The sequence below is a fragment of the Alexandromys fortis genome, unplaced genomic scaffold (assembly GCF_014885135.2).
Source record: "Alexandromys fortis isolate MF-2015 unplaced genomic scaffold, M_Fortis_MF-2015_v1.1 scaffold_72, whole genome shotgun sequence".
Lineage (NCBI taxonomy): Eukaryota > Metazoa > Chordata > Mammalia > Rodentia > Cricetidae > Alexandromys > Alexandromys fortis.
Window position 1 is genome coordinate 8,275,363 of NW_026067969.1, and position 14,649 is coordinate 8,290,011.

Consider the following 14,649-nt stretch of genomic DNA (forward strand, 5'->3'; position numbering starts at 1 on the left):
AGAGAGAGAGAGAGAGAGAGAGAGAGAGAGAGAGAGAGAGAGCCATATAACCAGCATCTGAAATGAGAGATTCAAACTGCCATACTGATAAAGATTCTTGGGAGTGGTGGACCTCCTGGTCATGGTCCCGCAGCTAGCAAACAAGCTATAAACATCTGAGTCCAGATCATAGACCACACAGATCCACTATTTAAAGGGCACAATTGGGAGCCAGAGATTTGGCTCGGCTGTATTTACCAGTGAAGCACAGCCCTGACTTTAATCCCAGCATTGAATAAACTGGGTGTGGTGGCCTACTTCTGCCCCTAGCACAGGGCAGGCAGGAAGTTCAGGAGGTTAAGGTCATCACTGTCAATAGACTAAATTCAAGGCCAGCCTGGTAAACAAGAGAACCTTTTGAAAAAAAGTAGTTTTCAGTATCTCTGTAGGTGTGTTCAGAGTCATTTTTCACCCGAAGACATTTTAGCATTCAAGAAGAAACCCTACCATCCCTCCTTACCACATTTCTATTTCTCCTCCCGGATTAGAACACCAGTAAACTACTCTCTGTCTCTATGGGTAACCCTATTTGGGATTATGTAGACAGAACATAAAATGCATGCTCTTCTCCCCACTGGCTTCTTTGCATTGGCTGATTCTTAGCAAACTGTACTCTATCAACTCCCAGGAAGCCATAAAATCCATGCAAGGTGCATTACATGAGATGTGCATGTGAGCACCTACAGCTTTTAGCAGGATCAGCAGATATCACGGGAAGATAACACAGCAAGTTTCCCAATTTTCGTTATGTGTACTGGTGGCAGAGGTCAACAAGGTCTCACACTATGCACCCCAGGCTGGTTTCAAGCTTGAAAACTTCCTGTCTCAGCCTCCTGCGCTCTGGGATTACAGATATACACCACCATGACTCGTGGTTTTCAAATTTTTACTAAGTTTTTTTAGTGTATAAAATAATGGGTTTCATTTTGACATTTTCATATAGGTATATTAGTTTCTGGCTTCCTAAAGGGCTCCTGCATGACTGCTCTTCTGTTCTTGAAGGCACTTTTTCAGCACATGAATAGCTGACATAAGACTATAGGTCTCAGATAACAAAGAACTAACATGATCCAGGTTACAGGTTAGATGACCTTCCTTGAATGATGCCACAAGAGGATCCTACATCAAGTGGAAAGTTGAGCAGGAACTGCATGACTTTGGTAGTCAGTGACTTTCAAATCCCAAAATTCTAGGCCAGCATTCTGGGAAGCAGAATAGGTAGACCCCTGAGAGTTCAAGGTTAATCTGGTTTACACAGTGAATTCCAGCATAGCCAGGGCTACAGAGAGTAACCACATCTTTAAACAAAAAGAAAAAGAAAAGAAAAGAGAAAAGAAAAGAAAAGAAAAGAAAAGAAAAGAAAAAGAAAGAAAAAGATTAGCAGGGAGGTGGTGGCACGTGCCTTAAATCCCAGCACTCGGGAGGTAGAGGCAGGTGGATCTCTGTGAGTTCGAGGCCAGCCTGGTCTACAAGAGCTAGTTCCAGGATAAGCTCCAAAGCTACAGAGAAACTTTGTCTCAAAACAACCGAAAAAGAAAAAGAGGGGCTAGGGAGATGGCTCAATGGTTAAGAGCGCTGGCTGTTCCTCCAGAGGACCCGGGTTCAATTCCCAGGACCCACATGGCAGCTCATAACTATCTGTAACTCCAGTTCCAGGGGATTTGATACCTTCACACCAGTGCACATAAAATAAAGTTATATATGTGAAGAAAAAAAAAAGGAAAAGACAAGAAAACCCAATTCTAATAGGAAATGGGAAAGTTCTATGCATTTGGTAGACCAATAATTTTGTCCACTGATTTTACCCACAGTTGTATTTAGCTGGATTACAAACGAATTCCAGCAGAGGATGTTTGCTCCACTCCCATGTGGTTTCTGAGAGCTCAGTAATTAGTGTCTCTCTGAACAAAGGGAAGCATCTGTGAAGCTTCACTCCAGACAGACTAGGAAGTAAGTATTCCTACTCATCATTTTGGTCCATCTTCCCAGTATCAGCTTTGGAATATTATTTTGGAGGCAAGAACTCACTATGCACCTCAGGCTAGCCTTGAACTCCCAGCCCCCTCCCATTAGCCTCCTCAGGGCCACTATGCCCAGTTTCAAATATGTACACACTTTTCAAATTGGTCCCATGATCATGAGTTTGAGCCAATAACTAAGTTGGCAACAATACAGCACAATGAATTTAATAAATACATTTATTTATTTAATTTAATAAATACTCAGTCTAAGGTTTTCCTAATGGGCCACTACATTATTGCCAATGATGTCTGTCCCCTTCCCAAGGGAAAGGCTCTTCCGTAGCTGGGCATAAAATTCACACCTGTAACCCTAACCCTCTAAGGCTGAGTCAGGAGAATAGATGCAAGTTCCAAGCTAGTGAGGGCTACAAAAGACCTCCTGTCTTCACCCAAAGGGGGTAGGAGGAGACTGAGAATGTATCTCGATTGGTAGAGTGCTTGCCTAGTGATATGGGATTCCCTTCTGTGTGCTGTGATTACCATTAATGAATAAAGAAAACTGGCTTGGCCTGACAGGGTAGAGGTAGGTGGGGAAACCTAAACTGAATGCTGGGAGAAAGAAGGGTGGAGACACCATGTAGCCCTGCCGGAGACAGATGCCCAGAACTTTAGCCGGAAAGTCACAGCCACGTGGCCATACCCAGATTAATAGAAATGGGTTGAATTAGTATGTGAGAGTTAGCCATTAAGAAGCGAGAGCTAATGGGCCAAAGAGTGATTTAATTAATACAGTTTTTGTGTGATTATTTTGGGGCTAAGCGGCTCCTCCTACAGCCTAACATGCACAGAGTCCTGGACCAGGCATGGTGTCACATACCTGTGATCCCAGCACTCAGGGATCAGAAGTTCTAAAGTTAGTCTCAGTAACACAGCAAGTTCAAGCCTAGCCTGGGCTAAGTGAGATCCTGTATCAAAAAATAAGTCCTTTCTTCTTTAGGCAAGACTATCTTCTCTAAATCTATCTAGTTTTGGCCAATATGAAGAGGGTAGGAAGTTTAGAGATGCTGTCTAGTTAAACGATACTAGCTCACCAGTAACAATCTTTGATAATATAATTTCAAATCAACAGAGATTACGCCCTTGTACATGACTCGGGTCAGGGAAAGAGACAGGGCAAGATGAACTCTTGCTCTCTGATGGGATGTTTGGGATAACCTTGAAGGCTGTATTGTGGAAGCACCGTGGTTGTTTCTGAGTGGGTGTCTGGGGTAGGGATGTGGCTCGGGGGCACATGACTTGTTTCAGTTGCGCAGGACCCTGTGTTGGCCCTTCCAGCACTGGGGAGGCTTCATCTTTCTCAATTTCTCCCCAAAGGACAGGTCTGGATCTCACTTCACTAAAGATGAGAGGAGAGCATCTTGCAATATTTGGCAAGCTGGCGTTAAACTCTTGGACTCAAGCAATCTTCCTCCCCAGACACTCTCCTAACCTGAAGCCATGCTACCACTAAAAGCATCATCATTTTGGATTGGTTCTTTCTTCCCTTGTAAAATGATGTAAAATCATGTTGCTGTCATGTTTGTTTTTGTAGGGCTCTAGAATAGCAAACAACACAGCATCTAGAATGCTCTGGATGAAACTCTTGCCCCTGTGAGTGCCCACAAGTCTTATCTAGAGAAAAGCACAGCTGTTTACAGGTAAAACAAACTGCTTTCTTCCTTTACTTGGTTGCCAGGTACTAACCTATGTTTTAAACTTGTCTTAAGACATAAGTTTTGTTTGGTCACATGAAAATGCCCAAAATAGTCAGTGCTATAAGTAGCCCAGTCTGAGTGTCATCATCTCCCTAAGTCACTGCCGGTGATGTCATCTTTTAGTTCTTTCTTTAATAAACCCTTCCCTTCCTTTTGTCCCAAGACAGGCTTCTTCCTCACATGCCCCTTATGAAGAAAATTTCCCTGGCTGGCTGCCATGAATTTCTCTGCCCATTTCCATTTTAAGTAATTTTTCTGTCTCAGTCGCTTCTGGAACAAAGGCAAAAGGCAAAACTTACTGGTTTATTTTTAAAAGAAAACTTCACGTCAAGCTGTTCTAAGCTAGCAAGAGGCTTTGTGGAGTCATATGACCCCTGTTCGCGGCATCTGCTGATAAGAGCTTATAGCTGATTCCTATGAAAACCTCCACCTCAGACCAGTTTCCCATGGGCCACAGGAAGCAGCTTCCTACTACACCATGTTTGTCAAGGCTTATCCCACAGCAGGCAAATTCCTACCCAGGGGGCCCCCAAGTTCTTTGGCTCTTACCAGTTCTGTAAAAACAACCGCGCTGCCTTTTCCTTTAGGCAGCAAATAGTAATGAATTCAACAGGAAGTGGTGGGGGTGTACAAGAGGTGCAGGGTCTCGCTACGGCCTAGTTATTTACAGAAAGAAACATTTTTCTTTCTAATGCTTAAATGTTTCCCCTAAAGCAATAAACTAATAAAGTGAATCATTTCTAATATTTCTCAAAGCAGCATAACAATTTAAGTTGTTCGGAAGAGAGGGAGGGAGACAATAAAAACAAAGTATTAATAAAGCACATATGAAGATACCCAATGACACACATTATTTGGTAAGTTAATTTAATTTTTTTTTTTTAAAGCTAGAAGAGCTCCGAGTTAACAGTAACAATAAAACTTTTAGGGTATTTCCCACTCTTGGGAGTTTTGACTTTTTAATAAATCGATGTTCAAACCTCTAAAAAAAAAGATTCATGTCACAGAACCTAGGTCAGTCAAAGAGTCAAATGTTGTGGACTCAGGGTAACCACAAGGAGCTAAGCTCCTTTCGGTTAACCAAAGGTTTTCTTTTACCTGGGTGGTGGCTCATAACTATAATCCAGCATGGAAGGGTGGGGAAGGGCAGACACACAGCGACACTGAGGTAGGAAGATGGCTGTGCATTTGAGACCAGTCCAGGCTACATTGCGTGAGTTCTGAGCCTGAGCTACCAGAGCAAGAAAATGTCTCAAACAAACAGGCTTCCTCTTAGCACTGGAGAATAGCCACTTTCTACTTGTTTGTTTTTAGTCAAAAATCACTGCCAAAAAGATGGATTAGGTTCAATATCAGATATGCTATGAATGCCAGCACATGGTGACTCCTGCAGGGTCACAAAGCTTGGTATAAACATGGAACACGCTCCCACAGCCAGCTGTTTCCAGTGTGCCTGGTACCATACACAACTGTAAAGGCTCCTAAGAGCAAGGTTCACTTGGACCCCCAAGCTGCACTGCCTGGGGCACAGATCCTCTGAGTTTAGCTATCCGATCTTCAAAAATAACCTTTAATCCCAGCACTTGGGAGGCAGAGGCAGTCAGATCCCTGCGGTTGACGTAGTGAGTTCCAAGACAGTCGGAACTACATAGTAACACCCAGCGTCAAAACAAACAAACAAACAAACCAGGAAGGAAAATGATTTACTCATTAGATGAATTAGATGGAAATATCCGGCTCATAACACTATTCTGTATAAAGCTAACTTTTTTTATAGTTGGTTTTCTTTTTTACAAGATTTATTTATGCACATGTGTGCTGTTTACATGTATGCCTGCATGGCAGAAGAGGGCATCAGATCCAGTTACAGATGGTTGTGAGCCACCATGTGGGTGCTGAGAATTGAATTCAGGAGTTCTGGAAGAGCAGCAAATGCTTTTAACTACCAAGCCATTTCTCCAGCCCCTAAAACTAAGCTCTTCTGGTTACACAGAGAAACCTCATCTTTAAATCTCTTGGGCTTAACCCAAGGATTCTACAATACACAGTGCTGCACTTGGGCTTCCTACGCTGATCCTAAGTAGGCTAAATATCTTGGATATTGATCTAAGATTATCTTGGACATGACACCTGACGTGTGCCCACCCAAGCAACAAACTATCATGATTCACTACCATCTTACCAGGTTTTCTTCACACTTGGCTATGAGATTCTTAATTACTGTACATACAAACGAACCAAACACAAACTCTGGAAAGAAACAAGTTACTAGGCAAACTGCTCAGCAGAACCAAGCATACTGTATGCCAGACTAGGTCAAAACAACGTAAAGGACAGCCACAGCTAAAGTCAAACTGGGAACCCAACCACGAAACCGAAAGGGAAGAAAAAGCCACTGCTCAGGGCTTGTGGTGCAGAAACGCCAGCACTTCTACTTCTTATAGCCCCAGAGGTGGCCATTTCTCCGGAGGCCTCTGTCTCCTGGATTTGGCCCACCCCACTCCAGCCAACTATATCCTTAGATGTACCCCACTTTCACTTTTTGAAAAAAATGTTCCAGCCCGGCAGTGATGGCGCAGGCCTTTTATCCCAGCGTTCCGGAGGCAGAGACAGGCAGATCTCTGTCAGTTGGAGACCAGCCGGGTTTACAGATCAAGTTCCAGGACAGCCAGGGCTGCACAAAGAAACCCTGTCTCAAACAAAAAACAAAAACAAAAAAGAATCTTCCTTCTTCCGATTCTATAATGTATCCACACTCCGATTCCATAAAGGGTTCATGACCCCAGTGTTCTGGAACAGCCGTGGGGGCTGGGCCTAAGCCAGAAGAACTGTTCAGTCGGCACCACCCACATTCACATACATCTGCCTAGAACCCAGTTCCCATTTTTTTTTCTTCCCCACAACACCCACATGTTTCTGCGAGCAAGCAAACCAGGAGCCCCGGTGGCATGGAAACGAGAGGGATTAAAAGAGGGTGGGGTGACGATGAGAATGGATGCACAGGAACCTGGGTGTGGGGCAGGGTTGGCACCAACTTGACCCTGAGGTCCGGAAGGCATTCTTGAGATTTGTCCTTCTGCCCTAAGGAAAGTAGGAGCAAGGGGCTTTCTGCCCATCAAAGAGACCCAAGGGTGCAACCTGTACCTACGACGAACTTTTCTTACGTCCCGGGCACCCACTTGAGGAGTCCCACGCTCAACACAGTGTGAGTGTCCTTTCCATCTGTCAGTCAAGGGACACTAACCCCCAACTCCAGGGGTCCTGCTTGGTTCCTGCAGCGTCCACTCAAGCCTGCCAAGCTCCAGAGGGTTGCCAAAGGCCCCGTAGCCCGTCCCCGCGGCGAGGATCGCTCCCAGGACCTCCCGGAATCCTCCCTGCCCGCGTGGACGGCTCACGCAAGCTTACCCGGAGCTCGCCCTCCGTGCGGTGCAGTCCCAGGCGCCGCAGCCCCACAGCCAGATCGTTGACACAGAGGCCGCCGTCGCGGTTGACGTCGAGTGTTTGGAAGAGACTCCACAGGCGCAGCCGGTGGTCTGGGCCGCCACAGACGGCGCCGCCGCACGGGTCCCCTACGGAAGCCGGCGACGAGGCGGACGACGAGGCGGCGGCGGCGGCGTCCGGCGGCGGGGAGGCCACGCAGCGGCACAACACACTGCTCACCATCGGGCGCGAGGCGGGGGCGCCGGACGCGGGGCTGAGGGCGACAGGCAGGCTACCGGAGCGCGGACAAGCACGCCGACTTTACCCAGACGGAGAGCGCGGGCTCCGAGAAGCCGGCAGGCTGGAGGGAGGGGCCGCTTCCGGGAGCCCCGCCCCGCGGCCCGCGGAGGCGCGGACCCTGGTACACTGCCGCCCAATCACAGGCCGGGATGGCGGCTCCGGGATCAATGAGGAGGCGGGGCCACCACGCTGGCTCTGAGTCGATTCAAACTGGGAGAGGCGGGGATTGGCTGACGCTGGGAACTAGGCAAGCAGGAGGCCCTGTGTCCAGTTCCCATTCAGAAGAGCTACTTAGACTGCGGAGGCTGGGGGAGCGGCTGTGTGCGGAGAGATCGTAGTTATGCGTGGAAATGAGATTTATAATGAGGGCAACTGTGGACTGAAGTTAGCAGACACCCTTAGGAACAATGAATAAAGTGAAAATGTAATGCACCGACGGCTCAAGACCGAAAACATGAACCAAAATCGGAAGATCCGTTTCTAGTAGTCTCCTAAACTACCAATAAAATAGCTGAATTTAACAATGTAATAGTCGCAACACCAAAAACTGAACGACAGACTGAATTCCCAATGGATGTGAATAAAGGCCATGTGGGCGGACGCACTAAAGCGACTGACAAGCCTGTAGACCAATGGACAAGCCAGTTCTGGCAAATAGGTGTGTCCTTGAGAGGAATGGCAGGCCTGGAGAGCCAGTGCTCGGCGAGGTGTTTGAGGCACGCCGGCCTGGAGGGCGGGGCTTCCCAGGGATGTGTTGAGGGGCGGGAAGAAGGGAAGTGGGCGGATCTCCGCACACCCCAGCGGAAGAGGCAGATTCAGGAAGCCATTACGCAGCTGGCTGGCGGCGGTCGGGCCGGTCAGGGCTGGGCCCTACGCACTTTGCGTAGCGAGGGGGATTACTTAAGGCCTGGTGCTAGGCCCCAAGCAAGCCCTGCCTGTCCCCCTTTTTGGGGGCGGGGGGTGGGCGAGAGGCGAGGCTGGAAAAGAAGAGAAGGGAAATTGGGGTTGTTAAGGGCATTATAATTTCTTTAAGAAGTGAGGCTAGGAGAGGACATGGCTGTTCCAGCCAAGAAGAGGAAGATGAACTTTTCAGAGCGGGAGGTGGAGATCATCGTGGAAGAACTAGAGCTGAAGAAGCACCTGCTGGTGAACCACTTCAATGCTGGGGTCCCTCTGGCTGCCAAGAGTGCAGCCTGGCATGGCATCCTGAGAAGAGTCAACGCTGTGGCCACCTGCCGTAGGGAGCTGCCTGAAGTCAAGAAGAAGTGGTCGGACCTCAAGACCGAAGTCCGCCGCAAAGTGGCCCAAGTCCGAGCTGCTGTAGAAGGTGGCGAGGCCCCAGGGCCCACAGAAGAGGATGGAGCTGGTGGACCTGGGACAGGCGGTGGCAGTGGTGGCAGTGGCGCAGCCATAGCTCCAGTACTGCTGACCCCTATGCAACAGCGCATCTGCAACTTGCTGGGTGAGGCCACAATCATCAGCCTGCCCAGTACCACAGAGATCCATCCCGTGGCCCTCGGACCTACGGCCACGGCAGCTGCAGCCACGGTCACCCTGACACAGAGTGAGTGACCTCTCCTGCTCAGTTCTGCCACATAAATGGGAAGGGCCAGCAAGTGCTGGGGCAGCCTGGGGCAAATTGGCTGCCAAGGGTCTAAAGTCAGATGGTGATCTTGAAAGACCATAAGGCCTTTCAAGAACTCCCCAGACAGAAATGATCTTGTTCTTTTGGGGACTTCCTCAGCATGTGGATAGCTGGATGTCCATGACTTCCACTTGCTGACCTGTATAGCCTTGAAGACAAGAGACTGTGTCTATAGCCCCATGGGACTTAGGATCTGCTGTATGCCTAGGCAGCCAGGATATACTTGTTGAATGACTAGCTAGGAATTCTACGCCCAAGTGAGATGTCCATTCTGCACAAAGGTAGTCTGTGTTTTCAATACACACATTCACCAGGCACGTCTCAGGACCGTCATGATTTCTATCTGTTCATCCATTCATCAAGAAATATATGTTAGGCACCAAAAAACCAAAGTATTTACCATTCCCTGGAGACTAGGGAGATAGCTCTGTGGTAGAGTACTTGCTTAGCACTGCAAAAATTAAATACATAGGCCAATTGTATTCTACTACAGCAGATGAAGTATGTATGAATAGCTTAACTATGAGAGGAGAAACCCAAGAGTTCCTGGTGTAAAGGGAACCTATGGTTGATGGCATTCAAAGGTAGGGAAAACAGGAGATGGCAGTACACACTTGTATCCCTAGCAGCCTCAGCCTATTTGGAGAGGCCCAGGCCAGTGAAGGACCCTTTCTCAATAAAGAAAAGATGTGGGCAGCACTGGAGGGATGACACCTGAGGTTGTCTTCTGATCCCCTCCATATGAACACAAACACACATGTGCGCACACACATGTGTACCTACATATATATGAGCATATAGAATATATAAGCAAGATTGACATCTCCCACATGCACGAAGGCCCAAGCACCTAATGTCCCTTTGGAGGTTCTCGTCATTGATAACAGAGCTAACTTTGGTTAGGTTTTGTGTTTGAGATAAGGATGTGTGCCCACAGCTGTGAACTCTGCTCGGCCATGATAGGCTTTGAACTGTAGACACCAGACTCTCGTGTGGGTGTGTGCTCTCCTCTGCATAGTTCTCCAGTCCATAAGAAGTGGGAAGAGGAGGAAAAGCGCTGGTCCAAGTCAGGTACCGTTCTGGAACAGCATCTTCAAGGATGTTTAGGATTTTTTTTTTTTTTGATTTTTCGGTTTTGGTTTTTATGGTTGATGGTGTTTTGTTTTTTGAGTCAGGGCTTCTCTGTGTAGCCTTGGCTGTCCTGTAACTTGCTCTGTAGACCAGGCTGATCTCAGACTAAGAGATTCACCTGCCTCTCTGCCTTATGAGTACTGGGATTAAAGGTGTGTACCACCGCCACCAGGCTGGATGTTTAGGTATCTTTGGAACCAAGGTGATTAAAGAGACAGGGAGGCATTTTCTGAACACGTGAGCTGCTATGGCCTTTCCTTCTTTGACTGGTCACACAAAAGGGGTGGACTTAGTTCAAAGTGGCCCAGTTTCATCTCTGAAACTGAAGACAGTGTCCACCTCTTGTCACTTGGAGGATTTCTTGAGCTAATGACTGCAGAGTAATAGATAAGTATCCTAAGATTTTGCTGGCATTATTGTCAGATCTGGGGGCTTCCCTTTGGCTACCAATAGAGTACAATTCTGAAATCTGGTTGGAGGAGTATTTCGGGGGTAAAGCACATGCTTCCATATACAACAAGGTCCTGGGTTCCATCCCAGCCTGGAGGAACAAAGAGGGATGCACCTCTCAGATACTGTGTTTTTATGTCAGTATGCCACACAGGGTTCAGTGTCCTCCTACCAGTGTTGCAGAGCCAGCACCATTTCTTCCAAACAATGACCTGCTTCTGCTGTTCTTTCCTCTCGGCAGTCCCCACTGAAGCCACCTTTCACACCCTGGAGGAGGGAGTGGTGGAGTACTGCACAGCTGAGCCTCCTCAGCCCCTGCCGACCGAGGCCCCCGTGGAGATGATAACTCAGCATGCAGACGCATCTGTCAAACCACAGGCACTAAAGAGCCGCATCGCCCTCAATTCGGCCAAGCTCATCCAGGAACAGCGGGTCACCAACCTCCACATAAAGGAGATCGCCCAGCACCTTGAGCAGCAGAATGACCTGCTGCAGATGATCCGGCGTTCCCAGGAGGTACAGGCCTGCGCCCAGGAGCGACAGGCCCAGGCCATGGAGGGCACCCAGGCGGCCCTGAGTGTCCTCATCCAGGTTCTCCGGCCCATGATTAAAGATTTCCGACGCTACCTGCAGAGTAACACACCCACCCCGGCCCCAGCCCCTGACCCTGGACAAGTGGCCCAGAATGGGCAGCCAGACAGCATCCTCCAGTGAGGGCAGAGGTCAAGCCAGTGCTCTGCCGTGGTTGTAAGTGGTTTCTGTGAGCGGCTTCAAGTGGACCATGTGGCTAGCTCCCTCTTGGATAGATATTTGGGGCTTATTAGTCTGAGAAATGAAGGGGACTGGGAAAAGGAAATTGCTGGGCTCCGGGACCCAGTGGAGCTGCCTTGTTTAAATCTGGAAGATTTAGCTGGAATTGTGTGTGCTGGCGATGGGCCGTATGTTGTCAAGGTCTAAGGCTGGAGACATTGCCCAGACTCCGTCCAGGACAACTTTAAAGACAGACTGGTTCTCACTGGGGCCGTGTCACGCACGGCACAGGATCTTCAATGGGCTGCCCCACCTCAGGTACGCCACCTTCTCTAGTGCCATCCTGCCAGTGGCGCTGGCAGAAACGCAATAACACCCACAGAAGAATGTCTCCCAGCGCCACTGGGAAACCCCAGCCCTTTCTTCCTCCCACTGTGCCTCCATTCTCAGGGGACGCTCCTTACCGCTGTGTGCTACCACCATCCTGGCATAGCCCAGCTCTTGGAAATGCCCCAAGACACATGCAGCCAGCCTGGCTCAGGAATGCTGTGTGTGGTGGGGATGGGTTGGCCACTCTCTTGTCTTCCATGACGCCTCTGGGTAGCTGTTATATAGTTTGCCCCACCCCGGACTTTGACCCAGGTAGGCTTCAGGTGCTGTCAGTTAGAAGGCGAACCCTGTGGACTCCTGTTTCCTGCTGCAATGCACTTGAGGCGAACCGCTAATTTTGACTTTATTTTAGTATTAGTTTTTTAGAGAGCTCACGTCTAGCCAGTCGTATTTATTCTATAGCCAAACCCCTTCTGGGAGGTCTCCAGGATCTGTGGCCACCCTTGTTTCCTCTCTGCTGGACCACACATCTAAAAGACAGTGTACATCAGAACCCAGCTCAGCAGTGTTCCCCGCCCCTGCTCTGTGACTCAGTGCCTGGTGCATTGTCGATGCCCCCCCCCCCCAACTGGCTGACTGAATCCAAAGCAGGGACTGTCCTTGAATGTAAGAGGTGGGAGGGGAGGGGTGAGACAGAAAGTGGGATGCTTTTAATTCTGTGCTCAAGCAGGACATAGTCTCAGAGGGCTGAAGGACTTGTCTGTCTTTCCACCTTCTCTCTGAGGCATTTACAAAAACCTCAGCCAGGCAGGCATTGTCTGTATAGCTTTGAGATTTGCTGTTGAGTGCTGAGCACTCATTCTCCCCACATCTCCATCCCATTGGCCCTTTTGCTGCCATAACTGGGTCACTCATGACCAGTGGCTACAGCAGCATTCCAGGTCTTAGCCAAGCCACCATTCCAGGCGTGCACACAGGGATACTTGGCGCCATGCTTGTGGTCCCAAGAAGAGATCCCCTGGAGACAGGAGGTGGCTACACGCTGGCCCCTTCTCCAAGGAGGCGTGTATAATGCCATCCACAGAGAGGGGAACGAGGTGGGACCCCTCACCTTGTGGAGCCTTGTTGGGCCCAGCAGGGTTGCTGCAGGGACTTCCTAAAGATTTGTGACCCAGTTTGGCTCTTCTTTGGGGTTGGAAATCTGAGCCAATCTTGTATCTGTTCCATTTGTGTGTAAAGAGGAAGCCTAGATTACTTGGTCTTTCCAGGTCACAACATTAAATTAAAGAAATATCACCTTTTTATACACTTCTCTGTGTCTTTATTAATCACACATGGAAATAAACCATGACCTCCAGCCTAAATCTGGCCCACCACCTACTTTTTGTTCATTTTGTTTTGTTTTTGTGTTTTTGAGACAGGGTCTCACTGTGTCTCCCTGGCTGGCCTTCTGATAGCTAAAATTATGTTCTAAGTTTAAATTACTCTGCTTAAGAGGCCTATAAAACAAAAATGCCTCTAACCTGTAAGCCCCACTTGCCCAAGGACATAACTTCCTGGAACACCGGGGGCTGTTGTTCATGGAAGATAACAAGCCACATGTTTTTGCTTCTGTAAACAAGCTTGGTTGGCCCTACTGCCCAGGATGTGTTTGATCACACATAGATGGGAGGTAAGTAGGCAGGAAGTATGTATGTAGTCAGGATGTACGCTTGTCCCTGATTGGACGAAGGTGGGAAGTACATAGGCTTGAGGGTTGTGCCTTTCTAAGCCCCTGTCTAATGTCGTTCACTGTCATACTCTGGGAATCCCAGGTATGGAGCTGGCCACTGTCCATCGCCCTGGCCAGTATTCAATAAAGCTCACTTCAGATTTGACTCAAAACTTGTAGTGGTCTTATTCTCACCTGATGGGATTAATATTTTCTGGAGACCCCAGTGAGATCAGACTATCCACCAAAATCTAAAGCGGGACCTTCACTCTGGGACTCTAGACCTCAGGAGGTGCACACCTTGAGACATTCTGTGGCTCTGCCATGAGCTTTCGATTCTGTGGACTGTCAGAATGAACAGCCATGCTGAGAGAAGCAGCCAGTACCTACAGAGGCCTCCCCTGGTAAGTCAGACTCATTTTCCGTGACATTTGGTTCTGTTGGGATCCTGATCTTGGGATTGATGGAACCCAACTCTATCCCATCCAAAGCAAAAAAGGGAGACGTTGCAAGTCCCAGCTGAGGTTGCTGGTCTGCTGCTGTGTCTCATTTGTCTTGCCTCTGTAAAAGTTTTCTTGCAAACATGGCAGCCAAGATGGAAATGGATCAGGCTTAGATGAATGTACGAACGATGGTGGACACCACATGTTTGTTTCTGACTGGTCTTCTTTCAGTGTGAGCTTTCTGTGTTCTGCATTTATTGGTTTTGTTTTTACTGTCTCTGCTGCTGCCAGCTGACAGCCACCACAGTTAATATCACTTGCTATGACTACTTTGATGGCCAGGGCTCGGATTTTATTTCTGAGCTTTCTGGTCACTAGATTCAATTTAGGAAGAATTCAAATGCCCTTAGGGTATAGGTAATATTAAAGTTGCTTTATGCTGTTCTACTTTATTGAAAAGCTGGATCTGGGGCTGGGTTATGGCTCCCCCTTCTCTAGGCCCAAGCAAGCTTATTTAAAAGTTTACTCTCTGTCCTATATCAGGTGATCCACCTTACTCTGACAGGGATAAAAGAGGAAAAACAGAACAGCTAAAATAAATACATAAATTAATTAATAACAAAATTAGACTATTGGCTTCACAGAGAAGCCCTGTCTTTGAAAGAAAAAAGAAAGAAAAATATCAGACAGTAATGGTGTATACTATTAATCCCAG

The 14,649-nt window shown here is 48.1% G+C and overlaps 2 protein-coding genes across 2 annotated transcripts in view; one reads left to right on the forward strand and one right to left on the reverse strand.

The window, feature by feature from the left end:
* Slc25a25 (solute carrier family 25 member 25) overlaps positions 1-7,531 on the reverse strand; it is a 34,699-nt gene extending 27,168 nt beyond the window's left edge. The window contains exon 1 of the mRNA XM_050155394.1: positions 7,160-7,531. Coding sequence (XP_050011351.1) covers positions 7,160-7,417 — 258 coding nt within the window. The 5' untranslated portion in view covers positions 7,418-7,531. The remainder of the gene's footprint in view (positions 1-7,159) is intronic.
* A 757-nt stretch (positions 7,532-8,288) lies between these two features.
* On the forward strand, positions 8,289-13,088 carry Naif1 (nuclear apoptosis inducing factor 1). The gene is made up of 2 exons (XM_050155402.1): positions 8,289-9,038; positions 10,942-13,088. The coding sequence occupies exons 1-2, from the start codon at positions 8,528-8,530 to the stop codon at positions 11,412-11,414; spliced, it is 984 nt and encodes a 327-aa protein (XP_050011359.1). The 5' UTR covers positions 8,289-8,527; the 3' UTR covers positions 11,415-13,088.
* Positions 13,089-14,649: the final 1,561 nt, after the last annotated feature.

Excerpts from the sequence above, each read along its gene's own strand:
- Naif1 (XM_050155402.1), top strand. The coding sequence starts at position 8,528 with ATGGCTGTTCCAGCCAAGAAGAGGAAGATGAACTTTTCAGAGCGGGAG. Across the intron at positions 9,039-10,941 it reads CACGGTCACCCTGACACAGA|TCCCCACTGAAGCCACCTTT; the intron begins GTGAGTGACCTC and ends TCCTCTCGGCAG.